The sequence below is a fragment of the Physeter macrocephalus genome, chromosome 20 (assembly GCF_002837175.3).
Source record: "Physeter macrocephalus isolate SW-GA chromosome 20, ASM283717v5, whole genome shotgun sequence".
In the NCBI taxonomy this organism is placed as follows: domain Eukaryota; kingdom Metazoa; phylum Chordata; class Mammalia; order Artiodactyla; family Physeteridae; genus Physeter; species Physeter macrocephalus.
In genome coordinates, this window is record NC_041233.1 from 43262222 (window position 1) to 43285080 (window position 22859).

The 22859-nt window shown below is 33.3% G+C and overlaps 1 protein-coding gene across 16 annotated transcripts in view; it reads left to right on the forward strand.

The window, feature by feature from the left end:
* Positions 1-22859, forward strand: part of PCDH15 (protocadherin related 15) — a 699366-nt gene that overhangs the window by 629327 nt on the left and 47180 nt on the right. For all 16 annotated transcript variants that reach the window (XM_024121304.2, XM_055081163.1, XM_024121303.2 and 13 more), the window contains 2 exons: positions 4216-4431; positions 14027-14115. In XM_024121304.2, coding sequence (XP_023977072.1) covers positions 4216-4431; positions 14027-14115 — 305 coding nt within the window. The remainder of the gene's footprint in view (positions 1-4215; positions 4432-14026; positions 14116-22859) is intronic.

Here is a 22859-nt window from a genome sequence, read left to right on the forward strand (position 1 = left end):
TCTCAAGGAAGTTTGGGGGTTTTTTTGTTTTTGTTTTTTGTTGTTGTTGTTTGGTTGTTTCTTTGTTTTTTTCTGCACTGCATTCAACATCAAGGTTTAAACCAGGCAGTTTTGTTTTTAGTTTTGGGTGGTAGTGGCAGTGGTTGCTGGAAAGGAGAGATGACTTTCTCATTCACCCTTAAAGTGAGAATTTATCATTCTTGAGAGTGGAGTCTTATTAGACTCACTTCTATGAGTGGGCCTTCGGTCTTGCCTCCTATTCTCTGAGCCACTCAAGACCTCATAAATTTTAAGTTCACCTAGATCAGAGGAAATCCTCTAGGTGAAACTACCATCAGTACTAAGCTGTTTGTATTCTTGCTTTCTCTTAGTTGTTGACCTGCATATTTATTATTGTCTTTCTATCTCCTTGATATGTCTAGGAAAAATTCTGAAGATCATTTATCTAGCATTTAATGTTGTTTTCACTGGGATTTTAGTCCTGGTACTTATTCTGACATATTGAATGTAGTGGTTATAGTATAGGTTTTAGAATGAGACTTACCCAACTTTGCTATCAACTATCTTTGTGATTATGAGCAAGTTACTAATCTCTCTGTGCCTCCATCTTTTCACCTATAAAATAATAACAATAAAACTTACTCAAAAGAAAGGATGGCATGAGATTATGTATGAAGAGTATTTACATAGCACCTGGAAAATCATAATAGCTCAATAAAAGTTAGCTCGCCACAGCAGCTGTAACATAACATTACACAAATAATGTAAATGGACTTTGTGGTTTAAAGAGCACTTGACAGGTTGTTGACCTGAGACTGACCCAGCCTCAGTCACTGACTTTAAGTGGACCCTCCGCAGTTCAAACCCAGTTGTGCAAGGGTCAACTGCATATGGGTTTTTGTTTTAAATCATCTGTTTATTGAAATTGAATAGACAAAGTGAAACATAATAATCCTTTAAATTGATCAGAAGTAGAGTACCTACTGGAATTTTTATCATTCATGTTTTAACTTGCTAGTTTCAACTATACTTGGGAGAGAGGGGGTAGATTTGAAAGAATGCTAATGGTCCTGGCAACTATCCTCATGTGTGTTTTCTGAGATAAGATCTTTTCAGATTTCAAAGAGGATCAAACCTACTCAAAGATTAAAAATTTAAAGTGGAGTCATTACTAACAACATACATATGACAGTAAAGTTTTATATATTTGAAAAAAAAAAAACCACAAAAGAAGCAGACTCACAGATATAGAGGACAATCCAGTGGTTACCAGTGGAAAGAAGGAAGGGGAGAAGGGCAATATAGGGGTAGGAGAAAAAAAAAAGCAGTTATAATGGGATTATATAAAATCATCTGTGTGAAAGTTTTGAAAATTGTAAAGCACTATAGAATTTAAGAAATCTTTCATTCAATTAAAAAAAAAAGGTCCAGTAAACATGATTTTTTAAACCCTGTATCTCATTTTTGACAATTTGCTCCTAATGTACTAGGGAAAATCATTTAAAAAAGATATTTCTGAGTTACCCAAACTTTTGTATTAAATGATTATTTGTTTCAGAAAAAGTATGTTTAAAAACACCTTAATCTGTTAAGGTAAAATATGGCACTTTATGGTTATAATAATTTAATAAATTAGGAATAGAGCAAAGTGAAATTACTTGTTTATTGAAATGGAAGTTAATCAGGAAGAACTGTGCAAAGAAGCTTAATATACCAAGCAATCATGATGATTTTACTGTAACTGCCTTTTCTTTTCTAAATGTGATTACGTTGTGGTACAGGGTTTATTTATTTTATTTTATTTTTTTGCGGTACGCGGGCCTCCCACTGTTGTGGCCTCTCCCGTTGCGGAGCACAGGCTCCGGACGCCCAGGTTCAGCGGCCATGGCTCATGGGCCCAGCCGCTCCACAGCATGTGGGATCCTCCCGGACCAGGGCACGAACCCGCGTCCCCTACACCAGCAGGCGGACTCTCAACCACTGCGCCACCAGGGAGGCTCCAGGGTTTATTTTAAAATATTGAGGTTTAGAATCTTACAACACAAAATTGAGTAGAAGAAGTCAGACAGGAAACAGACCATGAACTATGATTCCATCAATATCAAGTTAAAAAATAAGCATAACTAATCAATGGTGTTAGAAATCAGGATAGTGGTTTCTCTGGCGAACTGGGTATGACTGGAAGGACATGATGGACATTCTGGGATGGTGGTAATGTTTGATTTCTTGATGCAGGTGCTGGTCCATTGTATGTGTATATTTTGCAAATTTTTATTGAGCTGTGTATTTATGATTTATACATTTTTTGTGCCAGTTTCTTATACCTCAATAAAGTTTGCATTAATGGTAAAATGTTTATTTCAGGGGAAATATCTATGTTAATCATAAGTGAAAGGATAATATTCAACCTAATCTTTGACTGATTCAGCATGTCTTAAATTTGCTCACAGTATATGAAAGAAATGTCTTTGATTACTTAATTCAAACTGATTTTAATTTTAGTTGGGAATGTGCTTTTTATTTTTTACTTTACACTTTGTTAAATGAATAAAAACCTGGATTCAAAGCTTAAAAATAAACACTTTGATAACTATTTTTCTTTCTTTTTTTTTTTCTCTTTAGTGATAATGTGACCTGTGTTGGAATCTAATTACTATTCCTCTAAGCAAAAACTAAGCTCTACCGTTATGTAAAACATATGGAGCATTTAAAGAGATGAGCTGGTAGCTCGAGCTTGTCCTATTCTAAAGCTGAGAATTTTAACTTATGAATTTCAATAAATATTTTATCCTGAAGCAAAATATCTGGATTTTTTTACTTTACGTTACCTTGTCTAACAGATATATTTATCCTGAAATGTTTTAAATGGTTAAGCACATATATAGAATTTAAAGCTAGAGATTCAAACTTATGCTGAATCTCAGCACACATTTGCTATTATTTACTATTATTGTCATTATTTGTAGCCCAACTTTACCACTTACTTTGTAGTCTTTGGCTATTTACATTTAATAAAAAATTCACATTTCACTTCCTTGGTCACATTAGCCTCATTTCAAGTGTTCAGTGGTCATATGTGGCTAGTGACTACTGCATTGGACAGAGGACACGTAGAGCATTTCCATCATTGCAGAAAATTCTATTGGACAGCACTAATTTATGTAACTAGAATAATATATTCCTCAGAGAGTTTTAATTTTGTTAAACAAAATTATTTTTGTAGAATTATTAGCATTGTAATGGTAAATCATAAATGCTTGATATCTGATATTTAACAATAATATTTAATAAAATAATAACCAGATAATAAAATAGTAATTATAATAATTAAAATATAAATGTTACCTATCTAGTATCATGAATAAAGTTACATAGCCTTGTATAAATTCACTAAAACTATCTTATCCACCATTCCACTTCCAAATATTTCACTGTGACATAATTCTCAAATTGGCATTCTGAAAAATTCCCCTGAAGTAGAAACCATAGAGCCAGGCTAATATTATTATGCTCACAGCTTTATTTTTAAAAAAGTATTCTAAGCAACTATTTCTCTTAAAATTCTAAATGTGAAGAAACCTCAACATGTAGAACATAAGTACCTACAACCAGGAAAAAAATTGGTTAATCAGGATACAAGCTGATGAAAAAGGAAGCTGGACTGATATTCTAACCCTCTCTAATTTTGATATGGCACTAACTAATTAGTATCTCTTTATATATATCTAGATTTATTGTTTAAAAGATCTGAACACTGTCCTGTTGTCATTTGATATATTTTAATACATTATTTTTTTCCCTTTAGGAAGTAGGTTAGATCAAAAGCACCATCACATGCTATGCCTATTACACAAGACAATGTTTAGGTAAACAAACAGTTTCATCCTTAAACCATTTTGGATCTCAGCCCAGAGTTGAACCCATCAAACATGCCAATCAAAACACTTGGTTCATCAGCTGGACTGAGTTAGTGTCTCTGTCCCTTGTATTCACAGTTTAATAGTCATTATCCTTCTCATAATAGCCATTCAACCCTGTGTACACAAAGTCTATAAATCTATATAGCCGTATCTAGAAAAATATAACCTTAGGCGAGCTTTATTGTGTTATTATTACACAAGAAATACAAACAGTCTTACAAACATAAATAAGCCCTTTAATAAAGGTTATTTTTTTCCCCCCGCTTACTTATAACCTGTGTTTTTTCCCTCCTAGGCTACTGATAAAGATACCGGCAATTATAGTGCCATGGCATACAGACTCATAATACCACCAATTAAAGAGGAAAAAGAAGGATTCGTGGTGGAAACATACACAGGGCTTATCAAAACGGCTATGCTCTTCCATAATATGAGGAGGTCTTACTTCAAGTTTCAAGTCATTGCAACTGACGACTATGGGAAGGGCCTAAGTGGCAAAGCAGATGTTCTTGTGAGTAGATAAAACTTCACATAGGTGGGCACATGCAAGTACTAACCAGGGGTCAGTGTTTTAACTCCTAGAACTTTTAAATGTTTGAAATAGGTTTTCCAAAACATGAATGTGATTAATTTTCATCCAGGTTGTTAATATATATAGTTTAGAATATTAAAAAATACAACTTTATGGGGGTTTATTTTTTTCTGACATTTTGGAAATGTACCATATCGTTTTTAAACATGACTATGACAGCAATGCCTTAAGCACTGGTTTTCTGTTTGGTCTACAGATCTCAATTTTAATATAAAGTTGGCTGGAGCTACTTAAAATTTTAAAATGCTTCACAGAGTTGTGCTGTAGAAATTAAAATGTATGAAATTTTTATTACTGTTTACTTTTAGACCTTTTGTAATTAAGACAACAAAAGGAAATGTATTAGAGCAAATTCATGTTCCAGCAAAAGTGATTTCCTTGTTTTACCAAAATTCCCACTGATGACATTGGTGATCCTGGACAGAGTTATATTTGGCTTCAGTCAATAATATCAGTTTTCTACTCTGACTTTTTCTTAGGCTGTACACAAGGTCAGTGGTGGGTCATTACCAAGGGCAGTCTGATACCAAGGGCATTTATTCAAAATATTCAACACCAAAGCATTTATCCTATGGAATTGCTACCAACTTTGGAAGTGTGGATTATTTAGACTTTTTTCTGATGAAATTAGTAAAAGTTATAAGTATCATTACTATTGGAAATACTTGTCACATAAAGACAAAATCAAGTGTAATTTTTCTTTTGCTGTTTATACCTTACTAAATCTTCAGTTTTCACTGTTCTCCTAATCTAGTTATCAGGACAATATTAACCATCAAATAGATGCAGACTCAATCACATATTTTTCTTAGGTAATGGTGAAGACCAGTCACCATAATTGTGGTGGAAATGAAGACCAGAACATTCTCATTCATAACAGTAAAGCTGCAATAGAATAAACAAAGGCCAATCTAAGCCAAAACACTTTTGACATAGAAGATATTAAGGTTGGCATAGATTTTCTGATCAAAATAAGATCTGTAATCCTTATATAAAATAATGTTGTCATTTCTCTTCCTGTTATTTAAGATACGCACATTGTGGTCTTTAAGGCAACATAATAAGGATACTATACTATATAATTAAAATATTATATAATTAAAATATTACAATAACATAAACAAAACATAACTATAGGTTATATATGTAATATGTACATAAGCAATGTGAAGTTTATAGATTTCTCATTTGGACTCTAAACTGTTGTGAGGAAATTTAAAAGTATATCTTTAAAATTATCCAAAATATATTTAGAAAGATAAAATTTAAGGTAAACATAATGTGATATATTTATTAACCACAATATGTATATGAGGAACCCTTCCTAGCAAAATTATATTTATTATAAAATCAGAAATCCTTTCAATCAAGAGAAGGGAGAAGTAGAGAAATAAGATTTAAGCAGAGGGAACAACACGTGCCAGAACCAAGACGGAAGGGAAATCATGACAGTTCTGAATGACTGATAGATATTTACTCAGCTTGGGAGAGTGAGGGAGAGAAAGTGAATGAGAGACAGGGCTGGAGATGGAAGTAGGTGGTCCATATATCAATAAAAGATGTAGCCCATATTAAATATATTAGAACTTTTTCTTAAAATAATGGGAAATCATTGAAAAATTTTTCATAAAGGTGAGTGAAGATATGATTTTTAATTTAGATAAAACTTTCTTACTTAATGCAAATCTGGTTCCCCTAAGGCTGCTACTTCTACTGCTGCCTTCTCAAGCAGTAGCTTTTGTTTTTATTCTTTTCTGTTTTTGTTTGTCACAGACTTCATACTATCCACTAGCAGAGTAGGATTCTCAATGTACAACATCACTGCTTCTAGACCCTCCTTCCTAGGAATCAGGCTTGATTTTCATCATCTGACTGTCACTCACTGCCTCACTTTATTGCTGGGATCTCCCAAGCCTTGGGTCAATCCCCAACATATCTCAATGAGTTCCCCTCCTGAGTTACTGTTACTTTCTCCAACAATCCTCCTGTCCTAAGTTTGAACAATTTCATTATATGCAGAGATGATTCTTCCAATATCCTGAACTCACAATCTCTTGAATGCCCTTCCTCCGATGGCTTTACTTTCCATCCTACTGCAACCACTTAAAACCTGAGTTATTTTTGCCATTACCACTTACGGCACCCCCTCTCTTACCTCCATTTCAAACTCCCATTCTTTGACCATCATACTAGATGTGTTCAGCTAACTCCAGCACTCTTCTGTCTCCACCAAGACCTTCAATCTATTTCCTATTTAGCCTACTATGTTTTCATTTTCCCTCTACCCCTCATGTTTTCTCTTTCCTGCTTGCCAGATTTAGAGTGCATTATTAATTATTATAAGCACTCAATCACATAAAAATGCAACTTCCTTGCCCTCTTTCCCTACATCACACTCACCTGGAAAAAACATAACTCTAGTTAATTCCAACTTTCTCCTTTCTCCAGACCTATATCCATGTACAATTATATAGTTAGTCTTACTTTAAATTGATGATGAAAGCCCCCAAGTGAGCTCTTACGTTGTCCAGTAACCACATTGTATTTCCTGGTCCATTCATGTTCCTTCTCTCCTAGAAGAGCTTCTCTCTCACAATCCTGCAACGCTTCCTCATCCTCACCATTGCCTAATTAACTGGCATCCTATTTCACTGAAAGATAAAGTTAAAGCATTTAGAAAGATACTTCTACAACTCCTGCCACTAAATCCGCCTACTTACCAGTATTTTCACCAACATTCTATGCCTTATTTCCTGTTTGTTTAGATGAATTCTCTATGCTTTTTTTTTTTTTTGGCTGCATTGGGTCTTCGTTGCTGTGCACGGGCTTTCTCTAGTTGTGGTGAGTGGGGGCTACTCTTCATTGCGGTGCGCAGGGTTCTCATTGTGGTGGCTTCTTTTGTTGCAGAGCATGGGCTCTAGGCGCGTGGGTTTCAGTAGTTGTGGCACGCAGGCTCAGTAGTTGTGTCTCGCAAGCTCTAGAGCGCAGGCTCTGTAGCTGTGGCGCACAGCCTTAGTTGCTCCACGGCATGTGGGATCTTTCCGGACCAGGGCTCGCACCCTTGTCCCCTGCACTGGCAGGTGGATTCTTAACCACCGCACCACCAGGGAAGCCCAATTCTCTATGCTTTTATCTGGAGCCATTACCTCCACATGTGCAACAGATCCAATTCTGCTCACCAGCGCTAGGACACTGTTTCAGCAACTCTCCTACTTCTTTTATACATTATCAGTAACAATAGCCCCTCTTTATTTGATTATTCCCATAACTGTGCTATTTTTCCTAGCTTCAAAAATTATTAAAAAAAAAACCCTCTTGACCTACATCTCGTTCCAGCTACCACTCCATTTCTATGTTCCTCTTTCCAGAATAGTTCATTGTTAGTGCCAACTCTAATTTCTCACCATCTAATCTCTCTTAAACCCTCTTGAATCAAAATTCCTCTCCTAACACTCACCCAAAATTGCTTATGTCAACATCATCAATGGCTTTCACTTATTAAATGCACTGGTAATTTCAGTCTTCATCTTATTTGAACCATCAGCAACACTTGATTGATTATTACCTTTCCTACGCTTTCAGGCCACCATGCTCTTATTTTTCTCTTCCCTCACTGTTCATTCCTTCTCAGCCTCTTTTGCTGGTTCATTTTCTGCCCCTGACCATTTAGTCAATGTTCCTTAGAGCTTGGACGTTAATTCTCTTTTCTATCTGCACTCACTGACTCAGTAAACTCATTCAGTCCAACAAGTATTCAGTTTGAATTTAAACTGAATTTAAACTCGTTCAGTTTAAACAAATATTTAAAATATCGTCTATATAATAGAAAATGTCAAATTTATATCTTCACCCCAAAGCTCATTCCTGAACAGCAAATTCATATATCCAAGTGTACATGCAGTGTTACACTTGAATATCTACTAAAGATCTATTTATGTTTCCTAAACTGAACTCCTCTTCCTCATCACATATCTCCCACCTATAATCTACCCAGTTTCTCTTGATGACCAAATGAACTTTGAATTCCTTAGGCTAAAAATTTCTTAATTCCTTTCTCTGCTCAACCACACATTTAATTCCTCAGTAAATAATGTTGTGTATATATATGTACTATGACATACATATGCTACATATGTGTGTTATCTGCACATTTTCCAAACCTTCTGTTACAATTTGGTTGAACAATCATCATAACTCACCTGTATCACTGTGCAAACTCACTAACTTGCTCTCATGCTTCCACTGTTGCCCTGCTAAAGTCTGGTTTTAATATAGCAAGTAAAGTGATATCTTAAAATGTAATTCAGGTCCTGTTATTTCTCTGCTCAGAACTTTCTAATATCACCCCAATTCTTTCAGAGAAATTCTTAGATCATTATAGAAGACTATGAGACCCTTGGTAATCTGGCCTCCAATGATCCGTTTTCTACTCTTCTCCCTCTAACTCCTTCAAACCCAATAATATTGGCCAATTTGCTGTTCCTCAAATAGCCAGAAATGCTCTCACTTTAGAGTTTTTGCAATGGCTCTACCTAGAATGCTCTTTCGCCAAACGTGTTCAGGACTAGCTCTCTTATCTCTTCTAAATATTTTCAAGAATGTATTTCACAGTGAAGCACCATCCTAGTTAATATTGCAACATACTGTGTCATTTTTACATCTCTTTATTGCTTTCTTTTTTCAAAAGACTTATCATATTCATGTTTTTTCCTCAGAAAAACTCCACAAGGACACGTTATTTATTTATTTATTTATTTATTTATTTATTTATTTAAATCCCTGATGTATCTCAAGCACCTAGAATAATTCCTGTTACTGAGTGAGTACTAAATGCCTATGAGTTCAGTGAATGAATGGCCCCTGTCTTACAATACAGGTTAGCAGTTCTCAAAGTGTGGTCCATGAAAACCTGAGGGCCCCCCAAATCATTTCAGGGCCCATGAGATCAAAACTCTTTTAATAAGGATACTAGGACATGATTTGCCTTTTTACCATGTTGCATTTGCCCTGCTGCTGCCATTGCATGCTTCATAGCCATACATAAACAGAAAAAAGGAAGCCTGTTTCAACTAAGAATGCCCTTACTTAAGCAGTAAAACATTAATTTTAACCAATGTCTACTCTTGACTAAATACTTTTTCAATATTTTCTGTAATGAAATAGAAAGTAGGTATAAAGCACTTCTGGTGTGTATGGAAGTATCATGGTTGTCTGAGAGAAAAGCTCTATGCAAGTTGTATTAGCTCCTTTTTTCAAGGAATAGCTTTTTATTTGAAAAAATAACTTAGAGATAAATACGGTTATTCAGACTTGAATATTTGATAGGCATTTACACAAAAATGAATAAGGTGAGACTGTCAATTCAAGGAAAACAACTGACAGTATTTGTTGTTAATGAGGACATTCAAGCCTTCAAGCACAAATTAGAATATTGGGAAGCATGTATTCCCTACTGTGAACTTGACAGCTTCCCATTACTCAAAGACTTTTCTGATGAGATCAGTAGTCATATTAAAGAAATTGATTTTTTTTCTTGATATTGTGTAATGAAATGTGTCAACATTTGAAAAATCTGCAATATTCAGTGAACCAATATTTTCCAAATGACCAATGCAAGATGTTAAAAAAAAATTCAGAGATAAAAAATCCATTCAAAGTGCAAGATAGATAAATGTATTTTAGTGTAACTGAACATGGTTTTAGATTTCACATTGAAACTCACCTTGAAGAAACTCCCACTTGAGTTTTGGTGGAGTATTGAAGAAAATATACACAATTATCTTTTAAAAATTCTTAAGATACCTCTTCTTTTCAAGAAAAGTGAGATGGCACCAGAGACAGTTAGGAGAGATAGTGACCAGTCCAAGCAATAAATTGTGTGGGTCTCCATTCACTGTATAATATGTTAGCTGTGTGGCTTCCGAGCACTTGAAATGTGGCTAGGTTGCATTTAGATGTACTGTGTAAAATACACACTGGACTTCAAAGGCTTAATATGAAAAACAAATGTAAAAAGTCTCCTTAATAAGTTATTTTAGATTGATTACATGTTGGAATGATAATATATTGAATATATTGAGTTAAATGTATTATTGAATTAATTTCACTAGTTTTTATCTTTCTATTGTGATTACCAGAAAATTGAAAATTATGTATCTGGCATGTTTTTGTGTCTCACATTATATTTCTATTGGACTGCCTATCTATATGAGAATGAATAGAAAAAAACGGAGTTATAAGAGGTTTATGAGAAAGAATTAAAAGGATTTAGAAGTAATAATGTATGTAAATTGATAACCTCTGTTTTTGGAATTATGTGCTGCACAAATGTTACTTTTGTTTTTTCCTTTTGACGATACCTAGTAATTTTAATCCATTACAAAGATCAATCCCCAAAATGATAAAAATAATTTTTGGAAAAACTTTCATTAGTAATTAAGGCATAAAGAATTAAGTGAAGCAACTTTAAAATAGAATTTTTTAAGTGTTTAGTGTAATAAACTGATGTGTATTTCTGAAAGTATTTGCATAAAGGCTAGACTAGAAAAGTAACATAAATAAAGTCTAGTAATCTTAAACATATAAATATCTTTGCTATAGATGGTATAAGAAACCAATGACTCAGGGACATATAATATTTTTGAAAGATCAAAATTGAAGCTATAATAGCTTATTGTCTTCATTTTCATAGTTAAACTATGTACCTTCTACATAAATAATATGTCAGTACTTTAAGGAGATTTTAAATTTTAAATTAACTATTTATAGGTAAATCTAAGAAAACTACTTTTGTAGTTAGATGCAGTCTTTTTGTATCTTATCAGAATTAGAAATACATTATTGTTTTATTTTAAGAGTACAAAAGCATGTTTTCAAAATAATTTAAGTTCAGAAAATATTTTTGATAAATTGTAAGCTTAATATGTATACATTCCAGAGGACCTTAAATCTTAATTCATTTTGTTTAACAAATTAAAAATTCTTTTTGAAGTGATTTATCCTTCTGAATAAAGAGAAAGTACTGACAGTCCTTTAAAGGCAAATGATAGAATTACTTATATCTACAAGGCCAAATTTTGCTTCCAGATAGAGTCCCTAGCACTTGAATTGATTGCATTCCAAGAGTTTACTTATAAATCAACTTCCAAAACTTAGAACTTATGTATACAAAGGGAAATTTTACCATTTCCCTGTACCAAATATAACTATATTCTAGTTTTTCATTGTTCTACAATTAGTGGAAATCTAACAGCTGTGTGTAATAAATCCCTGGGTGTTTGTCTTGGTAGGCTGATTGTGTAACAGAAAACTAAAATTTCAGTGGTTTAAACTAACAAGTTTTATTTTTCTTTCACATGACACAACAATGAGAGCATATATGGTTGGGTAGTGTTCTTGACAGCTTTCTTGCAAATAGAGATTCAGGGACTCAGTTTTCCTTCCATAATGTTTCTGTGCCCTTCTCTATGGCCTCTTTATTCAGATAGAGATTGGGAAAGAAAAGGGAGGTTCACTCATGAGACAGATTTAAGAATATTTATTTCTTCCTTTCCACTAACTTTCCATTGGTCAAAACTCCATTATATGGTTCCACCAAACTCCAGAGGAAGTTGAGAAATCTACTCTTGTTGAGAAAACAGTCCATGATTACTATTTGTTCCAGGCTGTTTGCTTTTGACCAGAATTTTTTTTTAACCTTTCCTGATCCAATGTTGAAAGGAAGGGGAAAAAAGATAAGGAAGGAAGAAAGAAAAGAAAGAAGAAAGAGAGCAAAGGAAGGAAGAAAGGAAACACATTTTCACAAATCTCATGTATATTTTTCTAGAGATTTTTACCATGTATTTTTACTACTAAAAACTAAAACAAAAAGAAAACAAAACAAATAACAAAAAACCTTATATGTAATTTCTGTCTGTTTTTTTATTCAGGACCGATACAAAAAGATAAAAAGACAAAATTACAGAAAAACTGTGATAATCCCTTATTCTAATGAACTTAGATTTTTTTTATGTGTGTGGAGACACAATCAAGATTCATGTACATGTTTAAGGGAAATTTAAACATTTGATCCCAGAAACCTGTAATGAGTTAGGGATACAGGATTGGAACTGCCAATGTTAGCGATTTGCTCACAGGTGATAATAAAATAGACACCTGGCTTAACATAGTGGGCAGACATGAATTATTAGGCCCACAAAATGGTTTGAAAGATTTCAAATTAGTTGTAAATATTTCACATAGTATTTCTTTTCCTGAAAAATGGAAAACTCCAGGAAATCTGCACCTGTTTTCTCACATGGCAACATTCTTTAGAGATGAGTAGCAGCTGACCTCTTCAGAGGAGTTGTATGCTCTCTGATTTGAGAGACTTCCAATTCTCCCTATTATTTCATACTTTTGGCTACTTCACTCATTTAGGTTACCTGCCTGGCCCCTGAAAACATTTGAGTTTGTGACTCCTGATAGGGCATCTATGGGCAACTATATTTGCAGCCTGTATCAAAAATATATATAAACATGAAGTTATTCCCTAGTATAAATTATATTCAGATATATGGTGCTAAATATATCTAATCCAGAGTATCCAATTTATGGTCCTGGTGTATATGCATTTACACAATTTTAATTGTGTAATGTACATGCAGCACAGTGTATGATTTGACTTTACATTTTTTACATCTGTATTGGGTAATAGTAAAGAGCACATATTCTGGAGATAATGCTTATTTGGGCCCAGGTTACTAATGGCTCTTTGTTTTATTAGTTTTCATATTTAAAAATTGGAATGATAGTCATAACTACCTGATATGGTGATTTATAGAATCACATGAGTGCTAATTCCTGTAGAGTATTAAGAAAAACAGTAAATGATACATTGTAAGCAGAGAATAAATGCTATTGTATTTATTCCATTTTTCTAAATAAGAACATAGAATGGACTCTGTAAATGTTACATGAAAGAATGGATTCATAAACAGCTGTTAAATTAGTTCATCTTAGCCCTCTCTGTAAGTTTGTATGTATATATCTCTTTATCTACACAAACATAAAGTTGGCTAAAGCAGACATGAATTCTATAGGTGGTGATCTCATGGAATGAATTATTCTAACTATCCATATCCCAGATTCTTAGTCACAATGAATAAATGATCTCTAGGATTTATAAAATCTAAAAGCTGGGTTTTCCATTTTGCTGAGTGTTCTTAAATAACCCAATTAAAAAAAACATACAAAACCACCTTCGTTTACGCTTTTGTAAAAGCCAAGAAGACAAATGCAAAACCAACAACAGTCGAAGTCACTTAGGGTTCTATAACTTCTAAGTAAACAACTAGTCTGTCATTCTCAACCTGCTCCAACATACCTAGTAGAGATTGTGTAGCTAGAAATATCATTTATTCCTAAATTTATACATGGGAAACCACTATGCATAGTAGGGAAGGAAAAATGTTAATTTTTGATTATAGAAATGCTAATGAGTAAGCCAAATGAATTCTGTTTTTTCTTCTTTCAGGTCTCTGTGGTCAATCAGCTGGATATGCAAGTCATTGTTTCTAATGTACCCCCTACTCTAGTGGAAAGAAAGATAGAAGATCTTACAGAGTAATGGTTTTTCTTTACTTATATGTTTATTTTCTTATGGCTATAGTTTTTATTGAATTAAGTCATTTTAATAATTACAATGTTCAGACTAAACATATATTTTATAATACCTTCTTAAAAACAATTTAGCTCACTCTTTTATTGAAATAGGTAGCTTCATTTGGAATATGTGAAGATTCTAAGAGTACTTTCAAATAGGAATGAAAATTAGATGTGAGAAGATCTTATTATTCAGAATGCTTTGACTGATGGGCCAACATAAACTCAAAATGCTGCATGTAAGAAGTAAATCATAACTTAATTATTTGAGTATATGTCTTGATTTTGTGGCCCCAGATTCTTGAAAAAGCTCATTATCTCAGTAATCCAGCTAGTCTGGGGAATGCTATTTCTCAAAGTGATGTATCTAGATGGCTAAAGCTTATTCTTTTTTTTTTTTTTTTCAGCATCTTTATTGGAGTATAACTGTTTTGCAATGGTGTGTTAGTTTCTGCTTTACAACAAAGTGAATCAGTTATACATATACATATGTTCTCATATCTCTTCCCTCTTGCATCTCCCTCCCTCCCACCCTCCCTATCCCACCCCTCTAGGTGGTCACAAAGCACAGAGCTGATCTCCCTGTGCTATGCAGCTGTAAAGCTTATTCTTTTAAAAACTAAGATTGCTAATTTTAAACAACATATATTTAAATTATTCTAAAATGTATGTCATTCCGCTCTGCCTTTTGAATAGTGTACACTGTACATGGCTGAATATGTTATTGTTGACTCAGACAAATTGTGATTATGAATTCACAGTTCTCTAATATTCTAAATGTTATCAAGGATTATTAAAATGTCTTTACTGTTTCACTCTTAACTACCCTAACCTAGCCTGCCGTCATTTAATAATTTTATAGTTGTATTTATTAGTTATTCCTGTCTTCTTTTGAGTTCAGGTTGACAGATGTCCATTACTGTCAATTTGTCTCTTTTGAGCAAAATATCTTACACTTCCAAGTTGCCAGCAGAAGCTTCAGATAGTCATACAGCTAACCTTTTAGGAATTATGTGTGAAGTAAAATACAATAGGCACTGATTAAGCCATGAGAGGCTCTCCTGTAATAAAAGCATATGTGCTTTGCAACCATTACTTGTTAATGTTTCACAAATTTAACCTATGAGTGTCACATAAAATGTCCTATGAAAGAGGTGATTATCAACATTTAAGTGTAGAATAGCAATCACACAGTGCCTTGTTTACTTCTGCAAAAGTGGTTTATACATGCTTAACCTTTATTAAAATAATAGCTGATTACACCTGAAAAAAAGTTAGAATTATGCCTGTCTCTTAGCTGCTTTAATGTCATCTATTGAGGCAGGCTTTTCTCATTACCCTATCCAAAATAGATGACACTCTTCTCAACCTCTAACCCTTTGTTCTGCTTTTGTTCAAAGCATTATCTAATGTTTATATTTATATCAATTTAATATAAGCTTCATAAGGATAGGAAATCTACTTTTCACTACCATAATTCCAGTTATATAGTAAGCATTCAATGCATTTTACTGAGTGAAAATGTTATACAAGCAAAATCATTATGGCCTTTTCTTCATATTGAGACAAAATTTATAAAAACTGGAAAAAATGGCAATGTAAAGTATAATTTCATAGCAATTATATGATTTATTCCCCTTACATGGATATGAAGTTATGAAAAAGAAAAATCAGGCATCTTTCAAGTCTTGAGAGAAATATATCACTGTGAAAGGAGCTTTGACTTCATATAATATTGGTTTTGAAACATGAGCTTGGACAAATAATTTAATCTTCCCCAGACTCAGTTTCACCACTTGTTGACCAGGTAAAACTCCTGTCATAGAACTGTTGTGAGAACTAAATAATATAAGCCATCTAGGACAATGGAAATTGTGAACATTCAATGAATAATAGATATCCTATACAAATGAGGTTAGTGATCCAAAGTCAGTAGGGTAAGGCAGAGAGATGCCAGAGTTTTTGCATGTGCTGTTAAAAGAGCATAGTTTAGTAATGGAGCTCAGATTATGGATTCAAATAAACAAGTTTGAATCCTATTATAGCTGTGTGACCTCTGAGAAAGATATTTAACATTTAGGACCACATTTTCTCATCTTGAAAACTGGAATAAGGATGTCAATCTTGTGTTGCTTTTGATAGAATTAAACATAGATTTGCTAGTGCAGTAAGCACAGCAGGCACATGCCAGATTCCCTTTTATAGTTTTTTTTTTTTTTTTTTTTTACAATCTGTGTTAATTTAGAGATTCTTTTTTTTTTTGCCGTACGCGGGCCTCTCACTGTGGTGGCCTCTCCCGTTGCGGAGCACAGGCTCCGGACGCGCAGGCTCAGCGGCCGTGGCTCATGGGCCCAGCCGCTCCGCGGCATGTGGGATCTTCCCGGACCGGGGCACGAACCCGCGTTCCCTGCATCGTCAGGCAGACTGTCAACCACTGCACCACCAGGGAAGCCCTAGAGATTCTTAAGCACAACAATTTTGGATCCTTTTTTAAAAAAAGAGACTTTATTTTTCAGAGCACTTTTATGTTCATAGGAAAATAGAGTAGAAGATACAGAGAATACCCATATACTTCTTTCCCCCACACATATAGTTTTCCTCATTATCCACATCTTACACCAGAGTAGTGCATTTGTTATAATCAACAAACCTAGTCCGACACATCATAATCATCCCAAATCCATAATTTGCATAGGGTTCACTCTTGGTGTTGTACATTCTGTGGTTTGGACTAATGTATAAAGACATGTATCTATCACTGTAGTATCATACAGAATAGATTCACTGCTCTAAAAAATCCTCCATGCTCCACCTATTCAAACCTCCCTTCCCCACTAACCCCCAGAAATCAGTGATCTTTTTACTATCTCCATAGTTTTAGCTTTTCCAGAACATAATACCCTTGGAATCATATAGTATGTAGTCATTATGATTCCTTTTTGAAAGCTACTTTAGTAGATGGAAGATGGAAGTAGAGATAAAGACTGTTAGATCTAATCCAGCACCATGAAGCCCAAAACACTCACTCTCAGTGTCTTGGGGTGGCGGGGAGGGGATGGAGGGCATAATGAAAACATACATATAGCCAAGGTAGACAGCAGAGTACCAATTTATTAATTAAAAATAGGAATGGGATAGGGAGGATGGGAGGGAGACACAAGAGGGAGGAGATATGGGGATATATGTATATGTATAGCTGATTCACTTTGTTATAAAGCAGAAAGTAACACACCATTGTAAAGCAATTAAACTCCAATAAAGATGTTAAAAAAATATATAGGAATTTATTGTTCCAGTGACCAGACTAACCAACACATTCATTTCCTGTAGACATTCTTAGATAACAAATCACATTATCATCAAAGCCATTTTCTGTATTTCCTGTGAGACTTACCCTATCTTAAGAAGGGGAAACTTGAACTCCATATGATCATCACTTTTATTTTTTCCTTTAGGTAGACCCATATATGAGGCCAGATCATAATCCAAAGTTTTTCTGATAAGAAAAAAATCAGTATAAATTGGGAGAGTTGATGAAAGAAAAATTTAATGACCTAATATATCCATTTCACAATGGGGAAGGTTTTTCAGAAGGGGTCAGTATCCTTTGATAGCTAAGAGCACAGTGCCTGGAAAACAGAATGCTCAAAGAGTAAATGTTAGCTGCTATAGGAATGCTAATAATTACTTCCCACTCCCTTGGAACTGGGTGAAATGGCTCTACTGAACAAAATTTTTATTACTTTGTTTTTTAATGCTTATAGAATTAACCAGTGACCCTTTGAAATGAAACACATCTCTTTTTAATTATATTAATGTATTCAGCAACTTCCCCCATAATGCTAAGCTATGCCCCTTACAAGTGGCCTCGCATGTGTATGTTTTGAAGTATTTTAGGTTGACCTTGGCATGTATCCCTTTGTGAGCCTTGTTTTTCTCTTACAAATTCTTGAGATTAAGGAGTAGAAATAGCTGTGAGGATAAGGTTAAGGAGACCTTATTATAACCTACAAATGATTGGCAGTAATGTCTAAAGAAGCTAAGAAATGTTTGCATTTGTGTCTTCTTCCTTTCTCTTTCCACTTCACCATGAAGCCCAGATAAATAAAAGAAGTTAGGGATTCTAAAATTTAAATCCTTAAGAATCTATGGAAATGGCATTTTCAAAAATATAAATAAAAGAGTTTAGAAATATTGTGTTACAGTATGAATCAGAATTGATAACTTAGATCTTGGAGTTGATCAAATGCTTCTTTTACTTTCTAAATACAATATGAAAATTCAGTGAAATCAGGACTTTATTGATGTAGTTATTGCTTTGGTTTGGAAGAGTCTATTTCCTAGAATATTCACATAGCATATGAAATGTGTCTGTGTAATTAATTTATAGCTCCTGGAATTAAGGTTCCAAACATACTTTAGAAATCTAGCCAAAATGTGTATTTCTGGGATAAGAATTATAAAGTCTCTTGGGAAGAAAACCTATGAAACAGTAAAAAATTAGTGCCAGCACTTACATTGTCTTAAATCTGCATAATGAAGACTTGGTGTTGAGGGGAAAGGTGAAGTTGAAAGGTAAATCAATAAACACATTATCTTCGATCATTTTTACCTACCCTTTGCTTTAGAGTTGAGGCGCTCAGGGAACTTTCTATAAAGGGATATATTAATAGTTTAGTAATTATAAATTTAAAAATAATATTTTTACTTTTAATAATGTTATTTAAATTTTATTTTATTAAATTAATTCTTTGTATTATAATATTTAAATGTTAACAATAATTAGTAATTTATATAGCAAAATCCTTTTGCAAATAAAACTTTATTTCCAAAAAGAGGTAGTAGGCTGGATTTAGCCTGAGGGCTCTAAGTTGGCAACTCCTAATTTAGAGCATTATACTTCGTAGAGAGAAAAAGTTACAAAGCATATCTATTCTATTCAAACTCCTATAAGAATACACATTGGGGAAAATCTTGTGTGAAATTCCCAAGTGATATATATTAATATTTTTTTCCTAGGCTGTTCCTTTTGAATTCAGAGGACCTAGGCTCAAGCCTTGGCCCACCAGTGACTAGGAGGTCTTGGGCCAAGAAATTAAACTTTTTGATTCCTAATATCCATATCTTGAAGCTGGCAATTTAGTCATTAAAAAAAAGGGTAGTTCCTGGTTGTAAGCACTGTAGATTTAACAGTGAACTAAAGCAAAGACCCTGTTCCCATGATACTTACATTCTGTTGGGGGAAAACAGCAAATAGAATAAGAATAATAAATTAATTTATAATGTGATGCTAAGTAGTGATAACTATGATAAAGACAAATAAAAGTAACAATATAAAAATATGGAAAAGTACTATTTCATATAGGATGATTGAGGAAAACCTTTCTAATAAGGTGAAAGCTGAGCAGAAACCTGAGAGAAGTGAGGGAGAAAGTCATGGGTCTGTGGTGATGTGGGGAGGGTTAGGGGTGGACGGAGTTATCTCAGAAAGAGGACACCACAGATATGAAAATCAAGATTAAGGGGCATACTGGTCATATCAAGATATAGATGTCAAGGTAGGGAATGAGTTATATAGGGTCTCATAGGCCACTTGGAGGATTTAACATTTTGCTCTGATTAAGATAGAAAATCCTTATAACTGTCCAATATAGTAGCCACTAGTTCCATGTGGTTATGACTGCTTGAAAAGTGACAGGTCCAAATGAGAGGTGCTGTGCTGTAAGTGTAAAATACACACCAGATTTCAAAGACTTAGTACAAAAAAGAAAGTAAAATATCTCCTTAATATTTTTATATGGATTATATACTGAAATGATTTTTGGATAGATTTATTTAAATATATTAAATTAATCTCACCATTTTTATTTTTAATTTTCTAATGTGGCTACAAAAAATTTGAATTTACATGTGTAACTTGCATTGTATTTCTTTTGGGCAGCATTGCTTTAAATGTTTTGCACAGAGAAATAACATTCTAGCTTAAGTTTTAAAAGGTTGTTGAGTGGGAGATCAGGAGACAAGTTATGAGTCTAGAGCAGTAGTCCAGGAGAGAGATCAATGTGGCTTGGACTGGTGGTAGGTGTGGATATAGGAAGGGGTTAAGTTAAGGGTATATTTTTGAAGGTACAACCTACAGAATTTGTTATGGATTGGATGTATGAGAGAAGGTAAGAAACAATAATGACTCCTAGGTGTTGGGTCTGAGCAAATAAACAAAATAAAAATAATATTTGCCATACTTGGATGCTGAAGAATTTGATAAAATTATACATGGTGAAAGTAATGGTGTGTTCTTAGAGAGGATTGACTTTATTTAGCAATAGTTGATTCATATCCATAAAGACCCCAGATGTCAGCTTGCACTCTCACCATCGCCCTGATGGTTTCCCAACTTGGTGATGGATTAAAACTCCATTATCTATTACCCACAGTCACTTTTTTAGCCCTACATTAAGATTATTTTCTTTTGTCTCATTTATTCCATGTGAACTGAGTATATTATATGTATCAGGTATGGTGCTGATACCAAACCAATGAAAATCTGTTAAAAAATATAAGCCCAGCTGGGACATATGAAATATATTATTGAATTGAAAGTTTTGTTGTATAGTTTTTCTTATCTGCTGTATGCTAAATTGAATTGCTATAAATATTTCCAATCACATACCAATTTTGTTCAAGTATCCTTAACACAAAGATGTAGTTGAAGTTGAAGAGGTTATCAACAGAGAATGACCATAAATGACCTAATTTTATCAGATAGTAAAGCACAGACGTTTCAATAGCACAGCTTTGGAAAGTAACGTTTTCTGTAATAGCCGTATAATAGCTGTAAAATAAATTGAAACCAGTGATAAAATAAAACATTAACTTGAAATAAAATGAAATCCTACTTGTTAATATTCAAGATATAAGTTATGATTCTTTTTTAAAAAGATAAGTGTAATTTGGTTTTATTTAAAGTCTACGTAATTCATCGTTGTGACACAAAAGGGATGCATCTACTGTTTTTCTGAAATACTTAGTTTGGGACTTTATTTTGATAGAGAAAGAAGTAACTTCCTGCCTTTCCAGGAAGAAATTCTTACTTTCAACTAATTATGTTATAAGAAGTCATAGTTTTTTTACAAAATTAAGGTAGCCCAGAATACAATTCGACTTGTACAAAACAGTGTCTGATATTGTTACTCATGCACTTTGCAGAGATAACCAAAAGCAAATTGTCAACTAGATTTTACTTTTTCTTAAGATTCCACTGTATATTGATTTAGTGAAGAGTCATATATGCTGTTGTGTTTGCTTTCAGTAGGTTTATTTCATACTTTAATGGCCATATTCAGCATTGATTAACAAATTTCTGAATGTTTATCAGAACAGTACCAGTTTCCGTTGTGAGAAATAAAAAAGTATTTCTTTTTTAAGGATGATAAATAAGCTTTCTCAGTTAATATTTGCCATCTGATATATATGATATAGAAAAATTTAAATACATAATTGTATCCCTCTTCCATTTTTCTCAGCAGCATATATTTTTTTTAAAAAAGGAGTTTAGCTGTTACATTTAGATGGTGTATTTTGTCAGATTCAGTATTTGTTCTCCTATCCTTTTTTTTTTGGCTTTTTTTCAGAAACAATGAAAACAAAGCAAAAAACAAACAAACATAATGCTTTATATAGTTCCATTGAGGATATTTTAATTTTACTTTTATTTAAAAATAAAGTTTGATATATTTGAGCAGTTGCTGTTGTTTGCAAGAAGAGATAAGTAGAATCTTTCTTAACTGAAAATAAATAGAGTTTAATGGAAGACCAATTTTAAAAGCCCTATTTTGTTTTAGTGTTAGAGCAGATAGAGACATTTTTACATTGTCTCTGTTTGCCCTGTAAGAAAAATACAAACATTAAAAAATAAAGCAGAGTTGGAGCAAGTATTCACTTAAGAAAACAGCAAGCTTAAAGAATAGACTGAGTTAGATTATGGAAAATAAAAATAAATTTAATTCATAAGAGAATTAGAATGAAGGTATTAGTATATTGGCTGTAATATTTTTATTTTAACTTATGATTTTTGCTATATATTTTAGAAAAGTTTTAATAAATATTTTTAAACATACAATAGAGGAAAACATTAATTTAAACAGGTATATTCTATGCTATGACTTGAGGGAAAGTGGTTATTCATATTCCAAAGGTAAAATCCATTAACAAAGCAGTGAAAATGGCATTTTCCAGCCCCTATTATCTTTTTATCAAAAAAATATTTGGAAACACACTTAGAGAAATTGAAGAGGGAAGCAGAAAAGGTAAAGTGTTATTTATAATCTGTTTTACTTTTCCCAAATATCATATCATTCAGTTCAATTTATTTTTCAGAGCTTTTGCTTGCACCAAAGAGAAAATAACTAGAAAGCAGCTGTAAGATAAAAATAGGATCATGATATATGATTCCATTAAAACATTTGAATCACAGCTGCTTTACAAAGATTTCCAAAATACATAGTGGGAGTTTATTCCTTTCAAAATGCTTCTTTCTCTCATATTCTTTTATGTTTTATGGTCCAGAAGTTTTGTCAAATAGAATGGCTTATTATCTTTTATAATTAGTCCCAATCCATGGTACAAGGTAAAAATATCATTTTCTTTTGCAGCCACTCAATTCAGATACCTGATCAGCAATGGCCAGTGCCTCCCTTCTCTTAATC